We start from the raw sequence: 23,611 nt of genomic DNA, 5'->3' as shown, positions 1-23,611 counted from the left end.
TTTAATTCTTATTGTGCTTTGTTAGACACCATACAGTACATCATTAGTGCAAAGATAGAGTTTAAATAAATAAACACAGAGCTGGATCACATCCGTTTCCTTTTGTCTATGGCAGCCTTTGTGCTACAATGGCAGAGTTGACTGTTGCAACACACACTATATGACCCTCAAAGCCTGAGGAGCTTTATATCTGGTGCTTTACAGAAAAAATGTGCTGGCCTCTGGGTCCCAGTAGGTTGAAATCTGAAAATCAAGACAACAGAAACAAACAAACCAAACAAACGCTAAGTAAACAATAAAATATGTGTATACCTGGCAAATATATGGCATTTCCCCAGGCTTATGATTGTCCTTCATATGTTGTAAAAGAATATGCTCCGTTTCAAATGATAATTCACAGATTTTGCAAATGGCTAAAAGTGGGGAGGAGAAAGACATTACACCATTTTAAGATATAGATACAGACATACACACACACACACAAATATCAAATTATGTTATATAACTGAAACTATATGTCACTTACACCTCAATAAAAAAGAGGTATCTTCACCAGGCAATCAAAACAAATATGTGTGTGTGTGTGTGTGTGTGTGTGTGTGTATATATATATATATATATATATATATTTATTCATTTTATATATCTATATCAACAGAAATAACAATAGTATTGGTGGTGATAAACAACAGTTACACAGTTTTTAACTGTATGCCTAACACAGTTCTAAGAACTTTACTTACATTAGCTTATTTAATTCCCATAACAGCATTATGAAGCAGATATTTCTATTATCTCTACTATTCAAATATTAAGTAACTTGCCTGAGATCACATAGCTGTATTAATAGGCAGACCTGGGATTTGAACTCAAGCTATCTAGCTCCAAAATATGTGATTTTAACTATGACTGTAGTTACTTTTCTTATTCAAGTTTAAAAGAAGGGCATTAATTTCATATTTGAAAACAATGATCTGAAGTTTTTAATTTAGTTCCCCACCTATAATGCACAGGTTATTTACTTTAATGAATTATTTATAAGAGGAATTTTAATTTTAATGACTTGTTTTAAAAATTTAGATAAGTTAAGACTTTTCCAATTTTGCCCCCCAAAATTCCAGTCTTTTTCTTAGTCTTACGTTTCTAACAAGATTCTTTCTCAGAGTTTACATTATCAAAATTGATAATATCCAATACTTAAGTAGAACTGTAACTTACTAGAAAATTCATGGGGTGTATGTGTGCTTTCAATGTGACACTGCAGTTGAAATGGTGTGGGAAACTGACGATAGCAGTGCTGGCAGGTGGTGTGGTTTTCCCAGCTCTCACTGCTCTGCTTCTCAAGTTCCAAATGGTGTTTCATGTGGTTCATAAACCTATAAATGATTGTCAACAGGTGCAAAAGTTCAGATTTAAAAACAAAAATCTAACAAATAAGTATCTGAGTCTAAATCTTAAAACTACAGATATATTATTCAAAATAAAATCCCAAAAGCCTTAAAATCCTCTAGAAAACCATGTGTTTTAAATAATCACTTTCAATTAAGTGGCTAAATAAACATCTTTGCTTTAAAAGAATTCATCAATGTAATTAATCTGAAATATCACTAATTTGTTCAAATTCTTAATCATTTCAGATTATTAAAATTTTTTAAAGATTAAAAAAGCAGGGTATTTTTCCATACATGAATACTATTTACATTTTTAAATAAAATACTTCAAAGGAAGGAAACCCTACCACCAAAAGCAGCTACAATCATAAGAGAAATCTTTTAGGGCCATGAAGATATACAATAGATTCCAGCTATTTAAAAGACAAATTACTGGTATTTTTACTTGTGTCTTGGTTTCTAAATGCCTGTAATAGCAATTTTAATGCCTACAATTACAAGAACCTTTTGTTTTATTTAATGATACTGGTTTACTGTTAGCACAGACTGTTCATTTTAACTTGCAGACTGTGCCCTTTATAGGCATTGTCCATTTTTCAGTTTTACATTCTGCTATTTCAGCTTCCTTAAAAGGCTTCTTATGAGCAGGAACTATGACCTTCAACAACAAAGAGTGCAATATAAATGGGAATACCTATTTAAACGAGCTTACTGAAGCTTTTTGCTGAATTTGAAAGTAAAGTTGTAACCATTTTTAGTCTGGGTCAACTATTAACAATTATTCACTTTAGCCCATAAAGGAAAGAATCTTGAAAGTAAGTGATAATGTCATCAATCTGGATAGCAGTCACCATGAAGGCTATAACATTTATCTATCTTTCACACCTCCACAGTAGTACTTCTCTTGAACAGGTTATGGCACACTTTGACATATCTTTTTGTCCTTCCTTGGTTTTAACACCAGCTCTACAAACACCTACAGAAAATCTTAATATTGGCTAAATATTTATATAGAGAGAAAAGGTCACGAGCCATTAAACTTTCAGCTCACAACTTGAAGCAATTAAAGTGTATCTATATAAAATAATCTCTTAACTAGCAAGCTTTCTCACAATTATATGAGCCCGCACTGGGAATGTAAGCTACTTAAACCAACAGATGGAAATGAAGGAAACATAAAAGCAAACTTCTTAAAAGGATGTTCACAGAATAAAATCAACCTAACTGTTTTTGGTGATATTCAATGTAGGAGGAAAAAAAAAAAAATCATACCACACTATGCTGACAAGGCAGAGAGTAAAAATCTATAGCTATCAGTTTTCTACCATTCTCTACTAACACCATTCAATTTGTCTTTCCAATTTTTACTGTTTAACATATAAAACTTCTTTGGTTACAAAGTATTTACCATTTACCATTAAGATTATGTTTCCTAAACAATCAGTATTTCAAAAAATGCTCAATTCCAGGATGTTATAAATGCTGTTTGCTTTAAATTTTGAAATATTCTGGTACTGTAGAAATATGTAACTACTCTTCTAAAATAATAACAAAAAAGAAATTTAATTTTCATATGTTTAATATTAAGTGGGCTAGTCTCAAAGGAAAAGCCAAAAGCTATTGCTGAAATAACTTCTGATATATACATATTTAAATATAACAAGGAACTAAGTCAGTGAAACATATTTCTATGCTATCACCATATTTACTAACATGATATTTCTGGTGTATTTTACTATGAATATGGAAAAAGGTGACAGAGTTCCATTGTTTCAGTGTTATATCACAAAGTACCATATCCCTTCTGTTAAATTATTAACTATTGATGGCTGTTAAAGTTTAAAGGAGATAAAGAAATATGAAGGCTCATATGAAATAACATGTGAAACAATTTGTAAACTATAAAGCACCACCATGAACAAAGCTTTAATAATTGTTATAGGAGTATATCACGATGTATTTCAGGGTTTTTCTATATGCTTCTTTTTGGACCCAATATCTCACAAGAAAATGAAATAAATACTGCATCCAGAAGTACCCTACAGGTACCTAAGAATGCTATTTACAAAGTTAACAAAGACAAACATAAAAAGGCATACATATGTATGTTTCCACAAACATACACACTCATCTAAGGGCAGTATAATGGTGTCTGCAACTTACTTTGAAAGGCACAAGAAAAAACTAGCTTAAAGGAAGAATGAACAGATATATGATAAAGCAAGGACAGTAAAATGGTAAAGGCAGAATCAAGGTGATAAGCATACAACTTATCTGCTGTAAAATTTTTTCAACTTTGCTGCATGTCTGAACATTTTTATTATAAAATGGTATAAAAACAATCTTACCTAATATAAATATCAAGCTATATAACCACTGAAAAATATCAATCAGTATGTCTTGTTACCTTGTTCTTGTTGCACACTCACTTTATAGGATAACAGTTACTAATATGCCATGAAACTCAAAGATCACAAAGTAAAGTTCCTAAAATTTAAAGCATACATGTATAAAATTCAAAATTCCACTGGAAATTAAATTTCTAATTTTTAAAGGGGTTAAATTTTAAAATCAAAGCAGATCTGTTTCTAGAACTGGTACTTTTCTAAAGAAGATCACTTTTCCTGCAAGGGAAATGTTCTAAAAATTATAAATCTGAATTAAAAGACTTGAGCATTAAGTAAGATTAGTATGGAGCAGATCAAACTGGACATACTCAAGTGGTTCTTCTTGTGAAGAAAAATAAAATTCAAACGCAGCTAAAAATGAAATAATCTCATGAAAATTCCTAAAACAGTGATAATACAGGGGAAAAGTTAATTTTCCCTTATTTGAAATGAAGTTTGTCCTTTCTCAAGTTATCTTAAACAAATACAACTATGTAAATCCAGGCATCCACTCTAAATTACAAGAAAGAACAAAACTTTTCAACAGGACAATCTGCCTTTGTCCTTAGCAGAAAAAATTAAAATTGTTTATCTAGAATGACACAGAAAAATATAAGATAAAGATAAAACATTTATATCTATGGCATTCCAATTTTCAAACAGAAATGAAAGTAAGTATTTACATACCTAATATTATTTTTAAGAATTTTCAAGCAACTGAAGCATTTAAAAGTTGTGTGAGTCTTCTGTTCTTCCTGGGCATCTCCTTCATGTTTTCCATAATAAAAGTCATTAACTAACATGATCAATTTTCCTTTCTCTGAATCAACAGTCTTGTTTTTATTTGCTGTACTTGAAAATTCTGTTTTAGCCAGTCCTAAAAAGTTATTTATCATGTCTGGACAACAGTACTGAAAGAGAAAAAAAAGAAGTTTTATTTATCCCTTAAAAAAAAAAGAAGTTTTATTTATCTCTTAAAAAAATCAGATTACCAAAAAACAATTCTGTTTACAACCAAAGTCAGATCATGTAAAACTACGCTTGGTAATATGTCAGGAAAAATATTAATTTACAAGTATGTGGTACATACTCATACTCTAAATAACAATAAATACCTATTATCTTCCTATTATCTTAAAAATCAAAACTTTAAAAAAAAATAAAATTTTTTAAAAGAATAACCCTAAAACTAGGACTTGGCTATTGATCTAACAGTTTTTTTCCTTGCAATTTATCTTTTCAGATATGTATACTGAATAATAAATGTTTAAATTAAACTCATTCATTTCATATCCATGTCAAGATAAAGCATTGAAAGGAAATATAGTTTTACATGCCATAATGTATATGTTTAATATCAAGTGATACATGAAATTTCATAACTACTTAGAACTAAAAACTGAACACAACTAATTTGCCATTGCCCAGATGCAAGGTGCTAGAAAATGTGTGAGGAAATAAAGATCTTTAACGATTCTTTAAAAATTAGTTACATCTTGAAAAATTCTACAGTTACACCTTGAAATCTAGATCCTTAAATATTTGAAGGGGAAATTTAATTCCTCATGAATAAAATCAAGATGTCACATAAACTGGTTCTAATGTGGAATACATGAGCTTTTTTTTTTAACAAGACATAATTAATTCATTTATTGTACATTATTTTCAGTTGTAGAATTTCTCTAAGGCAGTTTTTCTCAAAGGCCAGTCCAAAGAAGACCTGCATGAGAAAAACCAGAAGTACTTGTCAAAAATGCTAATTCCTGGGCCCACTTCAGACACATAAACTACAACATTATCTAGATACAGGGCCCAGAAACCTTTATTTTTCAACAAGCCACCCAGGTAATTCTTTTATAATATACACCAGCTGACTTAAACCCTTCCTAAATGTGTTATTTAGTAAATTAATAACAACATTAAAAAGTTTGAAACTCTAAAAGAATTCTATTCCTTTTTTTAAAAACCCAATTAGCCAAGATATAGTACCTCATTACTTTTTGATACAATGTTCAATGATTCATTAGTTGAATATAACACCAAGTGCTCATCATATCACGTGCCCTCTTTAATTTCCATCACCCAGTACCCCATCCCCCCCACCGACCTCCCTTTCCCCAACCTGCAGTTCATTTCCCAGAGTCAAGAGTCTCATACAGTTTGTCTCCCTCAATTTCTAAGATAACATCCATTTCCTCTCCTGCCACACTGAAATGTTAAATCATTGGTAAAATGGTCTGTATCATATGGGAAGCTGGATCTTTGATCCAAGACAGACCTATTAACATTTCAATTGCATTTATTTTGTTCACCTGTCAATTCTAAAACCTTTAGGGGAAAAAACACCAAGAAAAAAATAGAAAATAGATCTAAAAGGGGAAAAAATACTGAATAAAATGAGCCCACAAATAATGACATAATCTGCATTTGGGAGTTAAGCTTGCATCTATAAGCTAAATAAGGATAAATACATTAGGTTCCTAATATTACATGATCCTCTGAGGCCAACCACTCAATACATACAGCTGAAATGACACCACAACGAAAAGAGGGAAATGAGAAGTTTCTAGATACTTCTTGGGACACATAAGAGTTCAACTTTAGGAAAGTCCGACTATTTCTAGGGACAATTACAAGGCAAAGTTCCTTCTAGAACATGCTGTTTTTGAATTTAAGGATAAGTGGAGAAAAGGATGGTTCAGAGTAAATCCATCAGCACTATCAGAAAAATAACTCAAAATACATGTGTTACTACAAATGATGTATCCTCGTAGTTTCATTTTGATAGGAAAAAATCCCTGACGGTATGTGCAATTTTACCACACAAGTGATCTCAAACAACAATGAGAAACATTATAATGCAGAAAAATGATTTAATATAGAATAGTGTCCCTAATTAGAAAATGTGGACAATCATATATATTCAAACATTAAATCTGGTTTTCACATGTTTAGAAGTTATTGAGTCACATTTGAGACTTGATTCTTTTCTGAAATCTACAAAATAACCTAAGTAGTCTATAGTAGAGTGTGCTACAAGGTTATATTTTTTCAGAAACAACTAATTTGGATGCATTACGTTACCTTAAATGCTCATAAATTATAATATACATAACAGATGATCAATTGCTAGCTGTTTTTTCATTTTTTTTTTAATTAAAGAGATGGGAACATGTTTTAAAAATAAGCATACAAATCTTAACATTTTTTTTTTGGACAGTTGACACACAATGCTACATTACTTTTATTCACGGTATCTTTTAAGCAATGTTTTGGATCCCTATAAGAGAGATGAGCAATAAACCACTGAAAACCAAGAATGGACAACCAAGTTCAGAAATTTAGTAATTGAGAGAAAAGCAAAGAACCCCAAAGAAAGTATCTTTTTTTCAGTCTTAAAACCCTTTTGGGTCTAGCCCTTCACTGTAGCCCTGGATTATTCCTTATTTTCCTGGGGACAGAATATTAATACTTTAAAGCCATATATTGTAATTTGACAAACAGTGGATACCACCTAAATAACATTCTCATCTTCACTCCTCCCAGCAGAGATACCATGTTCTATTGCTTTGTTTGTTGCCTAAAATTTAGGTTAGGTTTTCAGAACAAAGAAAGTGGGATGTTATTTTTAAATAGCAAAAAAGAAGTTCCCATATGATCAGCCTACATAAGTCAACATTTTCCCCTTCTCCTGTTGGGACTCATCCAAAGCCACAACAACCAAATTCTAAAAATTTATTTTCATTGAAACTAAGAGCCAGATAAAATCCACAGACTCTACAACATATGACAGCACTACCCAAAGCAGCCAAGCTCAGACAGAAGACATGTAGTTGGAAGCAGATCAGAGAAGTCAAATGGACCCAACAGTAACAGATCTTAGAAAGTCTCAGCAAAAATTTGCATTCTAAAGGTGAAAGACACATCCTGAAGTGCAAAGCTACATATTTTGTTTATAAAAACAGGTCCAGAAGCTGGGGCAAGAAGGATCCCACAAGTGCCCCAGACTTCTGTTTATAAAAACAGGTCCAGAAGCTGGGGCAAGAAGGATCCCACAAGTGCCCCAGACTTCATTTCGTACTGAGAAGCAAATTAGGCAATGCTACATATAAAAAGCAGACACACAAGTCACATTTACAGAAAGCCTTCTACCCAGCAAAGAGGTGTATAAACCAGTTAGTAGGATTGCAGATGAAAATAGTATCCAAAATTTTTGCTACAAATTTTTAAAAAACTTAATGAAGTAACTGTGTCTATTTGGAAAACCATAAAGCAACAAGAGATGGCAAAACAAAAGAGATCTTAAAAAGGAGTGGCAAAATTGAGGGAAAAGTAGAGAAATCAGAGAGATAAAGACAGAAAGGAGAACAATGGTGAACAGGCATTGGAAAATAAAATGAAGGACACAAAGACTGACAATGACAAAAGCAAATAAAGAAAATTTAAGTGCTAAAAGGATTAGAAAGAAAATGATATGCCAGACAAGGGACATCAAACGAACACATACTGGACAACATTCTCCCCTCCCACAAAAAGACAAAACAATAGTATGGGACAGTATTTTAAAATATGAATATGAAACAAGAAACAAACATACACTAAAATAAAGACACAAACATACAAGCAGAAAGAGCATGTTATATATCAGAGAAGACTGACCCAAACCCCAACACCAACTCAGTCATTATAAAATTATCAGTCTTCCAAAATAAAGAATCGTATAGACAGCTAGGCAAAAAGATCAAATCACTTATAAAGAGCAAAATAATTCAGGCTTATACCAGATTTCTCAACAGCAATATTCAATATTATAAAACAGAACAAGATCCTCAAAGTAGGATCCAACTTACTTTACAACCTTTTAATTTTTTAAAATTTAAATTCAATTAATTAACATATAACGTGTTACCGGTTTCCAAGGTAGAGGTCAATGATTCATCAATCTTATATAACACCCAGTGCTCATTACATTTCAGGCCCTCCTTAATGTCCAGCATCCAGATATCCCACACCCCACCCCCTCCCCTCCAGCAACCCTCAAGTTGTTTCCTATGATCCTAAGAATCTCTTGGAGCACCTGGGTGGCTCAGTCGGGTGAGCCTCTGCCTTCAGCTCAGGTCATGATCTCAGCGTCCTGGAATCAAGTCCCACATTGGGCTCCCTGCTGAGCAGGAAGCCTGCTTCTCTCTCCACCTCTGCCTGCCACTCTGCCTGCTTATGTGCTTGCTCTCTTTCTTTCTCTGACAAATAAATAAATAAATAAAATCTTAAAAAAAAAAAAAAAAAAGAATCTCTTATGATTTGTCTCCCTCTCTTACTTTTCCTCTCTAACCCTATGATATTCTAGTTTTGTTCCCTAAATTCTTAAATTCACATGTAATTGAGGACATAAACAATTGTTTTGCCCTGATTGACCTATTTCACTTAGCATAATAATATACACTAGTTCTATCCATGTCCTTGCAAATGGCAAAATTTAATTTTTTAATGGCTGTGTGGTATTCCATTGTGCGATGTGTATGTACACACACACACAAACACCACATCTTCTTTATCCATCTGTTGATGGACATCTGGGTTCTTTCCATAGTTTGGCTATTGTGGACATTGTTGCTATAAACACTGTGGTGCAGGTGCCCCTCAGGATCACTACATTTGTATCTTTGGGGAAAATCCCTACTGTGCAATTGCTGGGTTGTGCAATAGCTCTATTTTCGACTTTTTGAGGAACCTCCATACTGTTTTCCCGAGTAGCTGCAGCAGCTTGCATTCTCACCAACAGAGTAGGAGGGTTCTCCTTTTTTGCATCCTCATCAACACCTGTGTTTTTCTGACTAGTTATTTTCGCCATTCTGACTGGTGTGAGGTGGTATCTCATTGTGGTTTTAATTTCTATTTCCCTGATACCAAGTGATGTGGAGCACTTTTTCATGTGTCTGTTGGCAATTTAGATGTCTTCTTTGAAGAAATGTCACTTCATGACTTCTGCCTATTTCTTGATTGAATTATTTGTTCTTTGGGTGTTGTTAAGTTCTTTATAGATTTTAGATACTATCTCTTTATCTGATATGTCATTTGCAATATCTGCTCCCATTCCATAGGCTGCCTTTTAGTTTTTTTTACTGCTTCCTATCCTATGCAAAAGCTTTTTATCTTGATAAAGTCCCAGAAGATCATTTTTGCCTGTTTCCCTTGTCTTTGGAGATGTGTCTAGCAAGAAGTTGCTGTGGACAGGGCGCCTAGGCGGCTCGGTGGGGTTAAGCCTCTGCCTTCTGCTCAGGTCATGCTCTCAGGGTCCTGGAATCAAGCCCCACACTGGGCTCTCTGCTCAGTGGGCAGCCTGCTTCCCCTTCTCTCTGCATACCTCTCTGCCTACCTGTGATCTCTCTCTCTGTCAAATAAATAAATAAAATCTTTAAAAAAAAAAAAAAAAAGGAAAAGAAGAAGTTGCTGCAGGCAAGGTAACAGCAGTTGCTGCCTGTGTTCTCCTCTAGGATTATGATGGATTCCTGTATCACATTTAAGTCTTTCATCAAGTCTATTTTTGTGTATGGTGTAAGGAAATGGTCCCGTTTCATTCTTCGGCATGTGGCTGTCCCAATTTTCCTATATATCATAATTAAAGGGTCTATCCAACAAGAAGGTCCAACAGTTGTAAATATTTATGCCCCTAACATGGGAGCAGCCAATTATATATGCCAATTAATAACAAAATTAAAGAAACATATTGATAACAATACAATAATAGTAGGGGACTTTAACACCCTACTCATTGCAATGGACAGATCATCTAAGCAGAAGATCAACAAGGAAATAAGGGCTTTCAATGACACACTTGATCAGATGGACTTCATAAATATATTCAGAACACTGCAACCTAAAGCAACAGAATACACATTCTTCTCAAGTGAACATGGAACATTCTCCAGAATAGATCATATATTGGGTCATAAATCAGGTCTCAACTGGTACCAAAAGACTGGAATCACTCCCTGCATATTTATAGACCCCAATGCTTTGAAACTTGAGTTTAACCACAATAGAAAATTTAAAAGAACTCAAATACATGGAGGCTAAAGAGCATCACACTAAAGAATGAATGGGTCAACCAGGAAGTTAAAGAAGAATTTTAAAAATTCATGGGAACAAATGAAAATGAAAACACAACTGTTCAAAACCTTCGGGACCCAGCAAAGGTGGCCTTAAGAGGGAAGTATATAGCAATGCATGTCTTTCTCAAGAAACAAGAAAGTTCTCAAATACACAACCTAACCTTATACCTAAAGGAGCTGGAGAAAGAACAGCAGATAAACCCTAAACCCAGCAGGAGGAGAGAAATAATAAAGATTAGAGCAGAAATCAACGAAATAGAAACCAAAGAACTGTAGTACAGATCAACAAAACTGGGAACTGGTTCTCTCAAAGAATTAATAAAACTGATAAGCCCCTGGCCAGTCTTATCAAAAAGAAAAGAAAAAGGATTCAAATAAATAAAATCATGAATGAAAGAGGAAAGATCACAACACTGAGGAAATACAAACAATTACAAGAACATATGAGCAACTATATATGCCAACAAATTAGGCTATCTGGAAGAAATGGTTGCATTCCTAGAGAGTATAAACTACCAAAACTAAACCAGGAAGAAACAGAAAACCTGAACAGACCCATAACCAGCAAGGAAATCAAAGTAGTAATCAAAAACTCCCAACAAATAAGAGCCCAGGGCCAGATGGCTTCCCTGGGGAGTTTTAGCAAACATTTAAAGAAGAACTAATACCCACTATTCCGAAGCTGTTTCAAAAAATAGAAATGTAAGAAAAACTTCCAAACTCTTTCTATGAAGCCATTACCTTGATCCCAGAAGCCAGACAAAGACCCCCACCAAAAAAGGTAATTACAGACCATTATCTCTGATGATCATGGATGCAAAAATTCTCACCAAAATACCAGCCAAGAGGATTCGACAGGACATTAAAAAGGATTATTCACCACAAACAAGTGGGATTTATTCCTGGGCTACAAGGTTGATTCAACATCCACAAATCAATCAATATGATATACTACATAAATAAAAGAAAGGACAAGAACCATATGATCCTCTCAACAGACACAGAAGAAGCATTTGACAAAGTACTGCATCCTTTCTTGATTAAAACTCTTCATAGGGGCACCTGGGTGGCTCAGTGGGTTAAGCCTCTGCCTTCGGCTCAGGTCATGATCCCAGGGTCCTGGGATCGGGCTCTCTGCTCAGCGGGGAGCCTGCTTCCTCCTCTCTCTCTCTGCCTACTTGTGATCTCTGTCTGTCAAATAAATAAATAAAATATTTTTTAAAAAACTATTAAAAAACTCTTCACAGTGTAGGGATAAAGGGAACAAACATACCTCAATATCATAAAAGCCATATATGAAAAGTCCCCAGTAAGTATCATTCTCAATGGGGAAGAACTGAGAGCTTTTCCACTAAGGTCAGGAACATGGCAGGGATGTCCACTGTTGTTCAACATAGTACCAGAAGTCTGAGCCTCAGTAATCAGACAACAAAAAGAAATAAAAGGCATCCAAACCAGCCAAGAAGTCAAACCTCTCACTCTTAAAGATGTCATGACACTCTATGTGGAAAACCCAAAAGACTCCATTCCAAAATTGCGAGAACTCATACAGGAATTTAGCAACGTGGCAGGATATAAAATCCAATGCACAGAAATCAGTTGCATTTCTATACACTAAGAATGAGACAGAAGAAAGAAATTAAGGAGTCGATCCCATTTACAATTGCACCAAAACCATAAGATACCTAGAAATAAACCAAACCTAAGACGCAAAGAATCTATATCCAGAAAACTACAGAACGCTCATGAAAGAAATTGAGGAAGATACAAAGAAATGGAAAAATGTTCCATGCTCTTGGATTGGAAGAACAAATATTGTTAAAATGTCTATACTACCTAGAGCAATCTATACATTTAATGCAATCCCTATCAAAATACCATCAACTTCTTTCACAGAACGGGACCAAATAAACCTAAAATTTGTATGGAACCAGAAAAGACCCTGAATAGCCCGAAGTATGTTGAAAAAGAAAACGACAGCTGATGGCATGACAATTTCAGACTTCGAGCTGTATTACAAAGTTGTAATCATCAAGACAGTACAGTACTGGCACAAAAAAAGACACAGAGATCAATGGAACAGAACAGAGAACCCAGAAATGGATCCAAACTACTTTATATATGGCCAAACTATCTTTCAAGAATGGATTATAGTCAAACTGTTTAAACATGAAAGAACTCAAAACTATTCCTTCTTGAGGAAAATTTCTAGAGGATGAACTTCAGCCAAACGAGATAACTAAAGAAACAGTAAGAAACAGACTGGTAATCAACACTGAATATATTTACTGTGAGAAAAGATTGTAACAAATACAGAAATAAGGTTAAGAAAATCAAATGCAAATGTTATCAGCCCTGGCAATGAAAAAACGATACAACCAACAAATAAAAACTGTGGGGGGGGGAGGGTAAACGGACAATGATCATAAGGCTAAGAAGGTTCATGATTACCTCACATATACTAGCAGTACATCAAAGAATATCATTTAGAGCTACCAAATGAAGTAGTATAGGTATGAGAAATCTTGATGGTACAAAGGTAAACACTCAGAAAGATAACTGACTAAAATCAGGTAGAAGAGGAGAAGGTAAGGATGGGTGGGTTAAGAACAGAAAATTTAATACTACTTTAAACAATTTTATTATTAGAGAATGGCCAAAGGAATAGAAGACTATTAGAATTATATCAACATTAAAATTAAATGAGAACAAAAATACAGCTTCCCTAAAAACCTAAGCTACATACATACAAAGCAACCACATAATGAAAGATTAAAAAATAAATAAATAAATAAATAATGAAAAAGCCATGCCGGGGCACCTCATTGGTTCAATCAGTTAAGCATCTGCCTTTGGCTCAGGTCATGATCCCAGGACTCTGCATCAGTCTCCCTGCTTAGTGAGGAGCCTGCTTCTCCCTCTCCCTCTGCCTGCTGCTCCCCCTACTTGTGCGCTCTTTCTCTCCCTCTCAAATAAATAAATAAATAAATATCTTTAAAAACATATGGCAGTAAATAATTATGACAGAACCAAGACCAAGTAAATCTATCATGTACTGCATACAAATAAGTTTAACGCAAGTGCCATAACAAAAGAGATTTTCATATAGGATCACAAAGGAAAAATCAACTCTACTGAAAGCAAGGGGCATAAAATGATTTAAAAGGGTAAAGAAAAGGACGCACAAATAATATACCAGGCAAATGGAAACCATAAGAAACCACGGGTTGTAAGTCTAAAAGTCATTAAACATTGAGACAAAAAGAACATATAAAAATGTTAAAGGATGTATTTTCAATACAATTATGAGATTCATCTATGTCAAAAACAACAACAACAATCTTAAAACAGAACTGCAATATATCCAAGAAAATACTAGTAATGAAAGATGTAGACTGATATATGGTGTTGCTCAATCTGTGTAAGATCAAGCAGACAACAAAATAAATAAAAATACAAATATCTAAATAATGTAATTAATATGCTAGATCTGGTTTATAAATATCAAATTCTATAACTTAAATTATTTACCTATTTTCAAGTTTCCATGAACATCAAATAACCTACACACTAAAAAAGGAAAAATTTGTTAGAACTTGGATTTTTACCATTAAAAGTGTGAATGCCTTTATGTCTTTAAATATGTCTTTAATAAAAGACATATTATGTCTTTAAATAAACTGTTATGTCTTTAATATGTCTTCAAATAAACTGGCTATAAAACAATGAGAATTATGTCAATCTCAAAGAATTTTCTAAGGATTAAATAAGATAATATATTTAAAGTTTAGTAGTCTGGCACATGGTCTCAGATAAATTGTTCTTATTATTGTAGGATTTTGCTTTATGTTTTAGATATTCTTTATTGAAAGGAAACATTATTTCTTGGTGTAGTCACCTCTTATCTTGAATAACAGCAAAAAATCATTTATAAGGAATCTAAAAATCACATATTTCAAAAATGGAAATCATTGTTGTAATACTAAAACTTCAACTGATATATAAAATGCATAAACTAGAATGCAAAGAATCTACTCAGTTTTTAACTTCCTTGTCCTATTCCATCACAACTCTTTATGACATAAACACACGTAAGTTATTCACATTATATTTAACTTAGTGCAAAAATATATCTTGGAGATCTTTCCATATCATTACCTATTATAGAGATTCCATTATTTAAAAAGGTTGTGTAGTGTTGCTCTATTACATGAATATTGTATGAAATTTTGGTTGTTTCTAATATGACTAATCCCAAACAATATAATAATCCATTTTGGATGTAAAGCTACATTTTGGAAAATAGCTAGGAGTTTCCCCAGTACTGAAGTATATATAATAAACTATATACAAAACAAAAAGGAAATAAGACCATTTCTGTTACCTGTATATGCAAAAAGAAAACTGGGGAAAATAAAAAAAAAACTAATAAAAATTCTTTGAGAGCCATTCTGCCAACCAGGTAAATAAGAGACACAATTACGATTTGTCACTTGTGTGACTTTGTAAACTTCTTATTTTGAATAGTATCATTGTATTACCTACTCAATAATTAAAAGTTAATTAAAGAATATAGAGGAGTCAAGATGGCGGAGAAGTAGCAGGCTGAGACTACCTCAGCTAGCAGGAGATCAGCTAGAGAGCTTATCTAAAGATTGCAAACACCTGCAAATCCATCGGCAGATCGAAGAGAAGAAGAACAGCAATTCTAGAAACCGAAAAACAACCACTTTCTGAAAGGTAGGACTGGCGGAGAAGTGAATCCAAAGCCACGGGAAGATAGACCCTGGGGGGAGGGGCCGGCTCCCGGCAAGCGGCGGAACAGCGGAGCACAAAATCAGGACTTTTAAAAGTAGGTTCCGCTGAGGGACATCGCTCCAGAGGCTAAACAGGGGCGAAGCCCACGCGGGGTCAGCGTGGCCTCAGGTCCCGCAGGGTCACAGAAGGACCGGGGGTGTCTGAGTGTTGCAGAGCTTGCAGGTATTGGAGCGAGAAAGCTGGCTGCAGAGACAGAGCCGACAGTGAGCTCGCAGCTTGGGGTTACATTGAACCGGTCGCAGGCTCAGTGAGCTCGGAGCGCGGCCGGAGGTCAGGCAGACGGGAATTACTGGGCGCTGTTCTCTGAGGGCGCGCTGAGGAGTGGGGCCCCAGGCTCTCGGCTCCTCCGGGCCGGAGACCAGGAGGCCGCCATTTGTATTCCCGTCCTCCGGAACTCTACGGAAAGCGCTCAGGGAACAAAAGCTCCTGAAATCAAACCCCAGCGGATTACTCAGCCCGGCCCCTGGTAAGGGCGGCACAATTCCGCCTGGGGCAAAGACACTTGAGAATCACTATGCCAGGCCCCTCCCCCAGAAGATCAACAAGAAATCCAGCCAAGACCAAGTTCACCTACCAAGGAGTGCGGTTTCAATACCAAGGAGAGCAGCAGAATTCCAGAGGAGAAGGAAGCAAAGCACGGAACTCATGGCTTTCTCCCTGTGATTTTTTAGTCTTGCAGTTAAAGTAATTTTTTTCTTCTTCATTTTTTCTTTACTTTTGCTAAATTTTTAAAAATTTTTTAAAATTTTTTAAAATTTTTTAAAATTTTTTAAAATTTTTTAAAATTTTTTTTAACTTTTACCCTTTTCATTTTTAACTTTAACTAGTTTATGTAATATATATATTTTTTCTTTTTCATACTTTTCTTTCTTGGTTTTCTTTTTTTTAATTCCTTTTTTTTTCTTTTTTCTTTTTTTTTTTTTCCCTTTCTTTTTTTTGAACCTCTTTTTATCCCCTTTCTCTCCCCTCACGATTTGGGATCTCTTCTGATTTGGTTAAAGCATATTTTCCTGGGGTTGTTGCCACCCTTTTAGTATTTTACTTGCTCCTTCATATACTCTTATCTGGACAAAATAACAAGGCGGAAAAATTCACCACAAAAAAAAGAACAAGAGGCAGTACCGAAGGCTAGGGACCTAATCAATACAGACATTGGCAATATGTCAGATCTAGAATTCAGAATGACAATTCTCAAGGTTCTAGCCGGGCTTGAAAAAGGTATGGAAGATATTAGAGAAACCCTCTCCAGAGATATAAACGCCCTTTCTGGAGAAATAAAAGAACTAAAATCTAACCAAGTTGAAATAAAAAAAGCTATTAATGAGGTGCAATCAAAAATGGAGGCTCTCACTGCTAGGATAAATGAGGCAGAAGAAAGAATTAGCGATCTAGAAGACCAAATGACAGAGAATAAAGAAGCTGAGCAAAAGAGGGACAAACAGGTACTGGACCACGAGGGCAGAATTTGAGAGATAAGTGACACCATAAGACGAAACAACATTAGAATAATTGGGATTCCAGAAGAAGAAGAAAGAGAGAGGGGAGCAGAAGGTATACTGGAGAGAATTATTGGGGAGAATTTCCTCAATATGGCAAAGGGAATTAACATCAAAATTCAGGAGGTTCAGAGAACACACCTCAAAATCAATAAGAATAGGCCCATACCACGTCACCTAATAGTAAAATTTACAAGTCTTAGTGACAAAGAGAAAATCCTGAAAGCAGTCCGGGAAAAGAACTCTGTAACATACAATGGTAAAAATATTAGATTGACTTATCCACAGAGACCTGGCAGGCCAGAAAGAGCTGGCATGATATTTTCAGAGCACTAAATGAGAAAAACATGCAGCCAAGAATACTCTATCCAGCTAGGCTATCATTGAAAATAGAAGGAGAGATTAAAAGCTTCCAGGACAAACAAAAACTGAAAGAATTTGCAAACACCAAACCAGCTCTACAGGAAATATTGAAAGGGGTCCTCTAAGCAAAGAGAGAGCCTACAAGTGGTAGATCAGAAAGGAACAGAAACAATATACAGTAACAGGCACCTTACAGGCAATACAATGGCACTAAATTCATATCTCTCAATAGTTACCCTGAACGTTAATGGGCTAAATGCCCCAATCAAAAGACACAGGGTATCAGAATGGATAAAAAAACAAAACCCATCTATATGTTACCTCCAAGAAACTCATTTTAAGCCCGAAGACACCTCCAGATTTAAAGTGAGGGGATGGAAAAGAATTTACCATGCTAATGGACATCAGAAGAAAGCAGGAGTGGCAATCCTTATATCAGATCAATTCGATTTTAAGCCAAAGACTATAATAAGAGATGAGGAAGGACACTATATCATACTCAAAGGGTCTATCCAACAAGAAGATCTAACAACTTTAAATATCTATCCCCCAACGTGGGAGCAGCCAACTATATAAACCAATTAATAACAAAAATCAAAGAAACACATCAACAATAATACAATAATAGTAGGGGACTTTAACACTCCCCTCACTGAAATGGACACATCATCCAAGCAAAAGATCAGCAAGGAAATAAGGGCCTTAAACGACACACTGGACGAGATGGATTTCACAGATATATTCAGAACATTTCATCCCAAAGCAACAGAATATACATTCTTCTCTAGTGCACATGGAACATTCTCCAGAATAGATCACATCCTCGGTCCTAAATCAGGACTCAACCGGTATCAAAAGATTGGGATCATTCCCTGCATATTTTCAGACCACAATGCTCTGAAGCTAGAACTCAACCACAAGAGGAAGTATGGAAAGAACCCAAATACATGGAGACTAAACAGCATCCTTCTAAAGAATGAATGGGTCAACCGGGAAATTAAAGAAGAATTGAAAAAAATCATGGAAACAAATGATAATGAAAACACAACGGTGCAAAATCTGTGGGACGCAACAAAGGCAGTCCTAAGAGGAAAATATATAGCAGTACAAGCCTTTCTCAAGAAACAAGAAAGGTCTCAGGTACACAACCTAACCCTACACCTAAAGGAGCTGGAGAAAGAACAAGAAAGAAACCCTAAGCCCAGCAGGAGAAGAGAAATCATAAAGATCAGAGCAGAAATCAATGAAACAGAAACCAAAAAAACAATAGAACAAATCAACCAAACTAGGAGCTGGTTCTTTGAAAGAATTAATAAAATTGATAAACCCTTGGCCAGACTTATCAAAAAGAAAAGAGAAAGGACCCAAATAAATAAAATCATGAATGAAAGAGGAGAGATCACAACTAACACCAAAGAAATACAAACAATTATAAGAACATACTATGAACAACTCTACGCCAACAAATTTGACAATTTGGAAGAAATGGATGCATTCCTAGAAACATATAAACTACCACAACTGAACCAGGAAGAAATAGAAAGCCTGAACAGACCCATAACCAGTAAGGAGATTGAAACAGTCATTAAAAATCTCCAAACAAACAAAAGCCCTGGGCCAGACGGCTTCCCGGGGGAATTCTACCAAACATTTAAAGAAGAACTAATTCCTATTCTCCTGAAACTGTTCCAAAAAATAGAAATGGAAGGAACACTTCCAAACTCATTTTATGAGGCCAGCATCACCTTGATCCCAAAACCAGACAAGGATCCCATCAAAAAAGAGAGCTATAGACCAATATCCTTGATGAACACAGATGCGAAAATTCTCACCAAAATACTAGCCAATAGGATTCAACAGTACATTAAGAGGATTATTCACCACGACCAAGTGGGATTTATTCCAGGGCTGCAAGGTTGGTTCAACATCCACAAATCAGTCAATGTGATACAACACATCAATAAAAGAAAGAACAAGAACCATATGATACTCTCAATAGATGCTGAAAAAGCATTTGACAAAGTACAGCATCCCTTCCTGATCAAAACCCTTCAAAGTGTAGGGATAGAGGGCACATACCTCAACATCATCAAAGCCATCTATGAAAAACCCACCGCAAATATCATTCTCAATGGAGACAAACTGAAAGCTTTTCCACTAAGGTCAGGAACACGGCAAGGATGTCCATTATCACCACTGCTATTCAACATAGTACTAGAAGTCCTAGCTTCAGCAATCAGACAACAAAAGGAAATTAAAGGCATCCAAATCAGCAAAGAAGAAGTCAAACTATCACTCTTCGCAGATGATATGATACTATATGTGGAAAACCCAAAAGACTCCACTCCAAAACTGCTAGAACTTGTACAGGAATTCAGTCAAGTGTCAGGATATAAAATCAATACGCAGAAATCAGTTGCATTTCTCTACACCAACAATAAGACAGAAGAAAGAGAAATTAAGGAGTCAATCCCATTTACAATTGCACCCCAGACCATAAGATACCTAGGAATAAACCTAACCAAAGAGGCTAAGAATCTATACTCAGAAAACTATAAAGTAATCATGAAAGAAACTGAGGAAGACACAAAGAAATGGAAAAATGTTCCATGCTCCTGGATTGGAAGAATCAATATTGTGAAAATGTCTATGCTACCTAAAGCAATCTACACATTTAATGCAATTCCTATCAAAGTACCATCCATCTTTTTCAAAGAAATGGAACAAATAATCCTAAAATTTATATGGAACCAGAAAAGACCTCGAATAGCCACAGGAATATTGAAAAAGAAAGCCAAAGTTGGCGGCATCACAATTCCAGACTTCAAGCTCTATTACAAAGCTGTCATCATCAAGACAGCATGGTATTGGCACAAAAACAGACACATAGATCAATGGAACAGAATAGAGAGCCCAGAAATAGACCCTCAACTCTATGGTCAACTAATCTTCGACAAAGCAGGAAAGAATGTCCAATGGAAAAAAGACAGCCTCTTCAATAAGTGGTGCTGGGAAAATTGGACAGCCACATGCAGAAAAATGAAATTGGATCATTTCCTTACACCACACACAAAAATAGACTCAAAATGGATGAAGGACCTCAATGTGAGAAAGGAATCCATCAAAATCCTTGAGAAGAACACAGGCAGCAACCTCTTCGACCTCAGCCGCAGCGACATCTTTCTAGGAACATCGCCAAAGGCAAGGGAAGCAAGGGCAAAAATGAACTATTGGGATTTCATCAAGATCAAAAGCTTTTGCACAGCAAAGGAAACAGTTAACAAAATCAAAAGACAACTGACAGAATGGGAGAAGATATTTGCAAACGACATATCAGATAAAGGACTAGTGTCCAAAATCTATAAAGAACTTAGCAAACTCAACACCCAAAGAACAAATAATCCAATCAAGAAATGGGCAGAGGACATGAACAGACATTTCTGCAAAGAAGACATCCAGATGGCCAACAGACACATGAAAAAGTGCTCCATATCACTCGGCATCAGGGAAATACAAATCAAAACCACAATGAGATATCACCTCACACCAGTCAGAATGGCTAAAATCAACAGGTCAGGATATGACAGATGCTGGCGAGGATGCGGAGAAAGGGGATCCCTCCTACACTGTTGGTGGGAATGCAAGCTGGTGCAACCACTCTGGAAAACAGCATGGAGGTTCCTCAAAATGTTGAAAATAGAACTGCCCTATGACCCAGCAATTGCACTACTGGGTATTTACCCTAAAGATACAAACGTAGTGATCCAAAGGGGCACGTGCACCCGAATGTTTATAGCAGCAATGTCCACAATAGCCAAACTATGGAAAGAACCTAGATGTCCATCAACAGATGAATGGATAAAGAAGATGTGGTATATATACACAATGGAATACTATGCAGCCATCAAAAGAAATGAAATCTTGCCATTTGCGACAACGTGGATGGAACTAGAGCGTATCATGCTCAGCGAAATAAGTCAAGCGGAGAAAGACAACTATCATATGATCTCCCTGATATGAGGAAGTGGTGATGCAACATGGGGGCTTAAATGGGTAGGAGAAGAATAAATGAAACAAGATGGGATTGGGAGGGAGACAAACAATAAAGGACTCTTAATCTCACAAAACAAACTGAGGGTTGCTGGGGGGAGGGGGGTTGGGAGAAGGGGGTGGGGTTATGGACATTGGGGAGGGTATGTGCTTTGGTGAGTGCTGTGAAGTGTGTAAACCTGGCGATTCACAGACCTGTATCCCTGGGGATAAAAATATATATTTATAAAAAATTAAAAAATTTATTAAAAATAAATAAATAAATAAAATAAAAAATAAAAAAAATTTTAAAAAAAGGAAAAAAAAAAAAAAGAATTTAACCCTTTTTTCCAAATTCAAAACATAAAAAAAAACACAGGTATCTCATCAAAACATTATACATTTTAAAAAATGAAAGCACTTGTACAGGTTAAGTCTCATATAAGAAGAAAACACAAATGCAATTATCAGGGACTGTATTATGGGAGCTGAGTAGTGATAGACCAAATACAGGTTTGTATATGAATAAAGAGATGGTATTTAAAATTCTTTAAAAAGTTCCCTCATTTTTTCTTCTTTTTCTGTCAAACGTTGTATTTGTTTAAAGAGTTATTTATTTATTTGAGAGAGAGACAGAAAGTGAGTGTGGAGGATAGGAGGGAGGCAGAGGAGAAGGAGAGAGAGTCCCAAGCAGACTCCATGCTGTTCCAAGCCATAAAGCCACCCCTCCTTCCTTTCTTTCTTCATATAATCTACCTGGACCTTTTTCTTCCTCTTCCCCTTCCTGCCATTTATACTAGGCATACAAAGAGAATATAGGCTATCCTCAGACCATAGTGGGATACTGTAATACACACTAAAATATTTCAAGTGAAATGTTACCTACACCCCATATTTCATTTGTACTTTGAAAATTTCTTTTTTTTTTCCTTTTCTTAGGGGGTGTGGCAGAAGAAGATGGGGAGAAACTCTTAAGCCAGCTCCTCACCCAGCCTGGAGCCCAAATCTGGGCTCAACACCACGCTGGATCTCATGACCCTCAGGTCAGGACCTAAGCCCAAAATCAGGAGTCAACTGTTTAACCAACTTAGCCACCCAGGTGCCCCTGAAAATTTTTTAAAATTTAATTTCAAGAGCTTACTACTCCAACAAAAAATACCTGAATTAATTAAAGACAATTACACAAGCTACATTCTGAATGGAGTTAAAATAATTATTTCATATGAAATGCTCCATCATTTGGGACTTAAGTCTGACTGTTGAAAATTAAATGTAAAATTTAGATTTTCATTGTATAATGTGATATGCACATATTACCATAGACACAAAAATAAGATAACTGAAGAAACTATATAAAAATGTCTTTTTTTATGTCTTCTTTGGAGAAGTGTTTGTTCATGTCTTCTGCCCATTTTTTGACATTATTATCTGTTTTTTGAGTGTTGAGGAGATCTTTATAGATCTTGGCTATCAGCCTTGTCTGTAGTGTCATTTGCAAATATCTTCTCCCATTCTGTGGGTTGCCTCTTTGTTTTGTTGACTGTTTCCTTTGCTGTTCAGAAGCTTTTGATCTTGATGAAGTCCCAAAAGTTCATTTTCACTTTTGTTTCCTTTGCCTTTGGACACATATCTTGAAAGAAATTGGTGTGGCCAATGTCGAAGAGGTTACTGCCCTTGTTCACCTCTAGGATTTTGATAGATTCCTGCCTCACTTTGAGGTTTTATATCCATTTCAAGTTTATCTTTGTGTATGGTATCAGAGAATGGTCGAGTTTCATTCTTCTATACATAGCTGTCCAATTCTCCCAGCACCATTTATTGAAAAGAATGTCTTTTTTCCACTGTATATTTTTTTCTGCTTTGTCCAAGATTATTTGACCACAGAGTTCAGGGTCTATATCTGGGGTCTCTACTCTGTTCCACTGGTCTATGTGTCTGTTTTTGTGCCAGTGCCATGCTGTCTTGGTAACCACAGCTTTGTAGAAAAACTTGAAATCAGGCAATGTAATGCCCCA

The 23,611-nt window shown here is 35.4% G+C and overlaps 1 protein-coding gene across 8 annotated transcripts in view; it reads right to left on the bottom strand.

Annotated features, from left to right (window-relative positions):
• The window catches only part of ZNF280D (zinc finger protein 280D), a 140,439-nt gene that overhangs the window by 70,759 nt on the left and 46,069 nt on the right, over positions 1–23,611 (bottom strand). For all 8 annotated transcript variants that reach the window (XM_044231560.1, XM_044231559.1, XM_044231558.1 and 5 more), the window contains 3 exons: positions 4,466–4,689; positions 1,219–1,376; positions 313–413 (listed from right to left, as the gene is read on the bottom strand). In XM_044231560.1, coding sequence (XP_044087495.1) covers positions 313–413; positions 1,219–1,376; positions 4,466–4,689 — 483 coding nt within the window. The remainder of the gene's footprint in view (positions 1–312; positions 414–1,218; positions 1,377–4,465; positions 4,690–23,611) is intronic.

Source organism: Neovison vison, chromosome 13, assembly GCF_020171115.1.
Source record: "Neovison vison isolate M4711 chromosome 13, ASM_NN_V1, whole genome shotgun sequence".
Taxonomy (NCBI): Eukaryota; Metazoa; Chordata; class Mammalia; order Carnivora; family Mustelidae; genus Neogale; species Neogale vison.
This window is presented reverse-complemented; position numbering and strand designations above follow the sequence as displayed.